This window comes from Chlorocebus sabaeus, chromosome 18 (assembly GCF_047675955.1).
Source record: "Chlorocebus sabaeus isolate Y175 chromosome 18, mChlSab1.0.hap1, whole genome shotgun sequence".
Lineage (NCBI taxonomy): Eukaryota > Metazoa > Chordata > Mammalia > Primates > Cercopithecidae > Chlorocebus > Chlorocebus sabaeus.
Window position 1 is genome coordinate 38,627,900 of NC_132921.1, and position 7,937 is coordinate 38,635,836.

Here is a 7,937-nt window from a genome sequence, read left to right on the forward strand (position 1 = left end):
GGAATAAGTGTGATGTGGTGCTGTGAAGAATGTATATTCTGTTGATTTGGGGTGGAGAGTTCTGTAGATGTCTATTAGGTCCACTTGGTGCAGAGTTGAGTTCAATTCCTGGATATCCTTGTTAACTTTCTGTCTCATTGATCTGTCTAATGTTGACAGTGGGGTGTTAAAATCTCCCATTATTACTGTGTGAGAGTCTAAGTCTCTTTGTAGGTCTCTAAGGACTTTATGTATCTGGGTGCTCCTTTATTGGGTGCATATATATTTAGGATAGTTAGCTCTTCCTGTTAAATTGATCCCTTTACCATTATGCAATGGCCTTCTTTGTCTGTTTTGATCTTTGTTGGTTTAAAGTCTGTTTTATCAGAGACTAGGATTGCAACCCCTGCTTTTTTTGTTTTTGTTTTCCATTTGTTTGGTAGATCTTCCATCCCTTTATTTTGAGCCTATGTGTGTCTCTGCAAGTGAGATGTGTCTTGACTATCCAATTTGCCAGTCTGTGTCTTTTAGTTGGAACATTTAGCCCATTTACATTTAAGGTTAATATTTTTATGTGTGAATCTGATCCTAGCATTATGATGTTAGCTGGTTATTTCGCTCGTTAGTTGATACAGTGTCTTCCTAGCATTTTATGGTCTTTACAATTTGGCATGTTTTTGCAGTGGCTGGTACCAGTTGTTCCTTTCTATCTTTAGTGCCCTCCTTCAGGAGCTCCTGTAAGGCAGGCCTGGTGGTGACAAAATCTCTAAGCATTTGCTTGTCTGTAAAAGATTTTATTTCTTCTTCACTTATGAAGCTTAGTTTGGCTGGAAATGAAATTCTGGGTTGAAAATTCTTCTCTTTAAGAATGTTGAATATTGGCCCCCTCTCTCTTCTGGCTTGTAGAATTTCTGCCAAGAGATCTGCTATCAGTCTGACGGGACTCCCTTTGTGGGTAACCCAATGTTTCTCTCTGGCTGCCCTTAATATTTTTTCCTTCATTTCAACTTTGGTGAATCTGACAATTATGTGTCTTGGAGTTCTTCTTATGGATTATCTTCGTGGCATTCTCTGTATTTCCTGAATTTGAATGTTGGCCTTCCTTGCTAGGTTGTGGAAGTTCTCCTGGATAATATCCTGAGAAGTGTTTTCCAACTTGGTTCCATTCTCCCTATCACTTTCAGGTACACCAATCAGATGCAGATTTGGTCTTTTCATATAGTCACATATTTCTTGGAGGCTTTGTTTGTTTTTACTCTTTTTCCTCTAAACTTCTCTTCTTGCTTCATCTCATTCACTTGATCTTCAATCACTGATACCCTTTCTTCCACTTGATGGAATCGACTACTGAAATTTGTACATGCATCATGTAGTTCTCATGTCATGGTTTTCAGCTCCATCAGGTCATTTAAGGTCTTCTCTACACTGTTTATTCTAGTTAGCCATTCATCTAATCTTTTTTCAAGGTTTTTAGCTTCTTTGTGATGGGTTCCAACATCCTCCTTGAGCTTGGAGAAATTTGTTATTATCAATCTTCTGAAGCCTTCTTCTCTCAACTCATCAAAGTCATTCTCCATCCAGTTTTATTCCATTGCTGACAAGGAGCTGCGTTCCTTTGGAGGAGAAGAGGCGCTCTGATTTTTAGAATTTTCAGCTTTTCTGCTTTGGTTTCTCCCCATCTTTGTGGTTTTACCTACCTTTGATCTTTGATGATGGTGATGTACAGGTGGGTTTTGGTGTGGATGTCCTTTCTTTTTTGTTAGTTCTAATAGTCAGGACCCTCAGCTGCAGGTGTGTTGGAGTTTCCTGGAGGTCTTCTCCAGACCCTGTTTGCCTGGATATCACCAGCAGAGGCTGCAGAACAGCAAATATTGCAGAACGGCAGTTGTTGCTGCCTGATCCTTCCTCTGGAAGCTTCGTCTCAGAGGGGCACCTGGCTGCATGAGGTGTCAGTTGGCTCCTACTGGGAGATGTCTCCCAGTTAGGCTACTCGGGGGTCAGGGACCCACTTGAGGAGGCAGTCTGTCCATTCTCAGATCTCAGACTCCCTGCTGGGAGAACCTCTACTCTCTTCAAAGCTGTCAGACAGGGACGTTTAAGTCTGCAGAAGTTTTTGCCACTTTTTGTACAGCTATGTCCTGCTACCAGAGGTGGAGTCTACAGAGGCAGGCAGGCCTCCTTGAGCTGCGGTGGGCTCCACCCAGTTCGAGCTTCCTGGCTGCTTTGTTTACCTACTCAAGCCTGAGCAATGGTGGATGTGCCTGCCCTAGCCTCACTGCCACCTTGCAGTTCGATCTCAGACTGCTGTGCTAGCAGTGAGAGAGGCTCCATGGGCAAGGGACCCTCTGAGCCAGCCACGGGATATAATCTTTTTGTGTGCCATTTGCTAAGACCATTGGAAAAGCACAGTATTACGGTGGGAGTATCCCAATTTTCCAGATACCATCTGTCACAGCCTCCCTTGGCTAGGAAAGGGAATTCCCCAACCCCTTGCACTTCCCAGGTGAAGTGATGCCCCGCCCTGCTTTGGTTCACAGTCTGTGGACTGCACCCACTGTCCGACAAGCCCCAGTGACATGAACCTGGGACCTCAGTTGGAAACGCACAAATCACCTGTCTTCTGTGCTCACCCTGGGAGCTGTAGTCTGGAGCTGTTCTTATTCATCCATCTTGGACCCTCCCTTTGTTTTTTTGTTTTTTTTTTGTTTGGAGACGGAGTTTTGCTCTTGTTTTCCAGGCTGGAGTGCAATGGCAAGATCTTGGTCACTGCAGCTTCCACCTCCTGGGTTCAAGTGATTCTCCTGCCTCAACCTCCCCAGTAGCTGGGATTACAGTGAATAACTTTAACTTTTGAATGCTAAAATATCCCAACATTTTTTGAAAAAACCTGAATTGATGATGACGGTGTAATATCTAATTAACATCATTCTGAATTTGTGTTTTTTAATATTATCTTTAGGATTTTACATATATGATTATGTTAGACTATGACGTTATTTTTCTTGTAGTATCTTGTCTAGTTTTGGTATCAAGGATATGTTTGTTTCATAAAAAGAGCCGTGATGTTTTACCCTCTCCTCTGTTAAGTATTATGTAATAGTATTATTTTTGTCTAAAACATTTGAAACAATTCACCATTAAAATTATCTTGGCCTGAAATCTTTGACAGTTTTACATAATGATTTTACTTTCTTTTATATTTCTTTATTTTAAAAAATACATTTCATTGAAGTTTAATGTTCAACTTGGAAATATGAATAAATGTCATATATAAATACCTGCATATTTTTAAAAAATTATAGTAAAAACATTTAACATGAGATCTACTCTCTTAACAATACAGTATTGCTAAACATAGGTGCACTGTTGTTCAGTAGATCTCTAGAACTTATTCATGTTGTATAACTGAAATTTTATGCCACTTGAACAGCAGCTCCCCATTCTCCCATCCCCTAGCCCTTGACAATCACCTTTCCACTCTCTGCTTCTATGAATGTGTTTATTTTTGACACTTCATATGAGTGAACTTACCAGTATCCATCTTTCTGTGACTCATTTTGGTCACCATATTTTGCCAGTTTATCCATTTGTTGCATATGACAGAATTTCCTCTTTTTTAAGGCTAATATTTCAATGTGTGTATATATCACATTTTCTTTATTCATTCATCCAACAATATTGTTTCTAATATTTTGTCTATTGTGAATAATCCTGTAATGGACATGGGTGTACTACTATCTCTTTCAGACTCTAATTTCAATTATTTTGTGTGTATATATATATGTATTCAGAAGTGTGACTGCTGAATCATATGGTGGTTCTATTTTTAAACTTTTGAGGAACCTCATACTGTTTTCCATAGTGGCTGCATTAATTTACATTCTCATCAGTGGTTTTAGTTTCATGGATAGATATTGGGTTAATTTTTTTTTTGTATTTCCTGTCTCTTTAAGTGGTTAATTCATTGAGAAAATTACTGATTTAATCCAAACTGTCAAACAGCAAAAAGCTGTTCATAGTAACCTCTTATATTTAATATGTATAGAATTAGTTGTTGCCTTTTTCAATATCTCTACATATAAATAGAATATACACCATTTGAACCCTAACCATATATATATATATATATGTTTATAAATGACTATTGTTAATTTTTGGATATATATGTGTATATATATTAAATGTTGGAGTTCAAGTTATATGCAGTTTACATATATTCTATATATTTTATATATACAGAGAAAGAATATATATATGTGTATATATATTCTTGATCAGTCTTAAAGTTTTTTCTTCCTTGAAAAGTCTTGATAGTTGTTTTTAATCATTTTGAAAAACCAACATTAACTCTTTTTGGTTGTTACTAATTTTCAGATCATTGGAAAGTTTCTTTGTCATTGATTTAAAGCTTAGTTCCAGTGCTGTCAGGCATTCTCTAAGTGATTTAAATCTTTTAACATTTTCTGAGACTTTCTTATGTGCCACAAGTGGTCAACTGTGGTACATATTGTATGCATGTGTGAAAAGAACGTGGGCTGTTTTTGTTATGTGGCCCTTTTTTTTTTTTTTTTTTTTAAAAAAAAGACATTTATTCAGCGTCACGATCAGACTATTACATTTAGCAATCAACAGCATGGGTGCAAAAAAAAAAAAAAAAAATCTACATTAAAACCCTTTGTTGGAATACTTTACACTTTCCACAGAACAGAAACTAAAATAACCTGTTATACAATTAGTCACAAATACAGTCCTCGAGTTTTTTGCCCATACACATGAGTATTTGTCTAAAACATGTCTTCTTTGTAGCAGCTAGGCCCTGCCACCACTGTGCTTGGCTGAGTTCACAAATCTGTTGTAACCTGTAGCTTCCCTGTCACTTCTCTGGCTCTCCTCTCCTGCTAAGCTTTGTTTCCTAATTAAAATCTTCTGCCACTGCCATAGCTACTGCTGCTGCTGGAACCGCCATAGCCACCTTGGTTTCGTGGTTTTGCAAAGTATTGGCCTCCACCGCCATAGGGGCCAGAGCTTCTGCCTCCAAAATTTCCTCCCTTCATGGGTCCAAAATTTGAAGACTGATTGTTGTAATTGCCAAAATCATTGTAGCTTCCACCACCTCCAAAATTGCTTCCATCATTACCAAATCCATTATAGCCATCCCCACTGCCACCATATCCACCACCACCACGGCTGCCACCAAAGCCACCACGACCACTGAAGTTTCCTCCACGACCGAAGTTGTCATTCCCACCGAAACCACCTCCACGACCACCACCAAAGTTTCCAGAACCACTTCGACCTCTTTGGCTGGATGAAGCACTAGCCATCTCTTGCTTTGACAGGGCTTTCCTAACTTCACAGTTATGGCCATTCACAGTATGGTATTTCTGAATGACAATCTTATCCACGGAGTCATGGTCGTCAAAGGTTACAAAGCCAAAGCCCCTTTTCTTGCCACTGCCTCGGTCAGTCATGATTTCAATCACTTCAATTTTCCCATACTGTTCAAAATAATCTCTTAGGTGATGTTCTTCGGTGTCTTCTTTAATGCCACCAACAAATATCTTTTTCACAGTTAAGTGGGCATGTCTATAAGACCAACTATATTAATTTTGTTTTCTAAGTCTTTTTATCCTCTTTTGTCCTATTTTTTTAAAAAATCATTTAGAATATATGTTAAATTCTCCCCTAGGATTGTCCTTTTGTCTGTTTACTCTCTCAATTTTAGGTATATGTACTTTAAATCCTCTTAATGAGTTGCTACAGATATAAAATGGCCACATCTTCCTAGACCATTGATTGTTTGGATACTGAGACATCTCCCTCTTTGTTTCTACTAACACTTCTTGTATTAAAACCCACTTTGATATTAGTTGTTAATATTTGAATGTTATGTATTTTCTTAACATTTCTCATCTAAATTTTCTGTCATTTACTTTTTGTAAACAGCACAGTTTTAAAAATTCAGTATTTGATTGAAATATTCAATTGAGTTATACAAATGTAATTGCTGATAGAGTTGGCTTTACGTCTACCATTTAACATGTGTTTTAAATTTGATTTTTTTAATACATTTTTTTCTTTTTGGCCTGTTTTGGATTATTTTTGGATTGAATTTTGGTGTTGGTTTGTTAACCTACGTTATCTTGACGAATACACAGTTGATTATTTTCTCGTGCAGTTTGTAAATTTCTTTGATAGATTATTTTGCCTTAGTAGTAGAGATTTGTGACCACGCTTATACTAGATTATGGCAACAGTGCTGCAGAGAGATTTTTGGTTAGTTTCAGCTGGAAACTCCAGGGTTTTCAACAATTTTGTTTTGTTTTTGTTTTTGGTGCCAGTTATAACATTAATATGTCAGTTTTGAAATACCTTCATGGTAAGAGTAGAGATTTAGGCTTGGAGTTATCGTGCCTTGTGGGAGATATTTTTTTCCTACCTAGAGCTCTAGGCAGAGACTTTAATGGTTTCTTACTGCTTTGCTTTAGATGATGATTTTCTAGTATAATTAGTTTCTCTAATCTTCTTTTCTTCAAAGGGGCACTGCTTCCAGCATATCAACTTATGCAGATGTTTTAGGGACAGCTCTTTACTTTCCCTGGTCCAAAACTTCATTTTCTGTTTTACTGTGAATATTAAATTATAAGTTTCCATTTTTAAGGCCTGCTTTGGCTTTAATTTTTCTATTTCTGGCATTAATAATTTCAACTCTTTTAAGCTCAATTGTGTATGTGTATTATTATTTGCTTCCTTCCTATGTGTTTGTAGTGGGAGTGGGTCCACGTTAACTTAGTCTGACATTTGCTGGGGCCTAGTTTCACTTAATGTAATGCTTATCCCTAGAATATAAGTATTAGTAAGCTTAACTTTAAGAGAATTGTTGTTTTAGAGACATTCATTGGCTCAATCAAGACTTCCCAGCGTGTAGGTGTGTAGAATATGAATTTGTTTTCATTCTGGGCTGGCTTTAAAGCCCCTCTCTTTCGAAAGAGCAGGAAAGTGTGTTCAATTTCTGATTAGCACATTTTTCTTGGAATGTCAATGATTTGGATAATACCCAGTTTCCATAGGAGAGGGCTTTTCTGAACCATTGCCTTAACAAACTAGTGATGGTGAATTGTTCTTAATTTTGACTCAACTTCAGTTTTCCTGGACATTGCAGTTCATAAGAAGTATTAGGAATTTCCTGTTATTTGTGAAACAACAGTCATGGGTCTTGGTTGTCACTATATATACAGTTCCCTACTCTGTACACCCACAGTGTTTTATTTATGTTTGGGTGATATTACTTACTAAAATTTTCAGTTATAGGTTTTTGTTTACCCAACTGTCCTTATTTCCCAAAGTAGACTAACATCTTCTAGAGGATGAGAACCTGGCTGATTATCATAGTAACTTTTTATTCCTCAAACACCTAGAAGAAAACTTTTGTTGTGTGTGCCATCCAGTGGTAGGAGTGTTTGCTTCAGACTGACATACCTGAAACCCACACCAGGAGTTATCCCTAGTTGATGGAAATTATCTCTGCCAAGAGTATTCCCCCATCCTGGGAAAATCCACATCAGAATAACTGGTTGATCTGAGGGTACAAGGGTCCAGCTCCCATGCTCTACTGGGACATCTCTGAAGGGCTACCCTAGAATCAGAAAACCCATTAGAGTGGCTGAAGCCCCTGTTGTTCTTGCATTCCAGTTCAGTTGGTCCCTCTGCTCAGTCATGATGCTGTCAATAACAGACCCCAATAATCTTTGTGGTACTCTAAACTCAGAGTCTTAGAATCTGACTCCCAGGACAAGTGACCTAAGACAGCATTGTCTAGATGGGAGATTAAATTAAATGTTTTACTTGAATTGGATCCATTTGAGTGATTCTGGACCGTAAGGTCTCACAGAAAAAAAATATAGATTAACAATCTATAAATCCAGGTATCCATTCTTCACTGAGAAGACACTTTAATT

General features: G+C 37.7%; 1 protein-coding gene across 1 annotated transcript; it reads right to left on the bottom strand.

Annotated features, from left to right (window-relative positions):
- Window positions 1-4,749: 4,749 nt before the first annotated feature.
- LOC119618476 (heterogeneous nuclear ribonucleoprotein A1-like) lies at window positions 4,750-6,594 on the bottom strand. Its single transcript, XM_037982361.2, has 2 exons — window positions 6,455-6,594; window positions 4,750-5,565 (listed from the first exon to the last, which is right to left on the bottom strand). Exons 1-2 carry the CDS (start codon window positions 6,592-6,594, stop codon window positions 4,896-4,898), a joined length of 810 nt encoding a protein of 269 aa, XP_037838289.2. The 3' UTR covers window positions 4,750-4,895.
- Window positions 6,595-7,937: the final 1,343 nt, after the last annotated feature.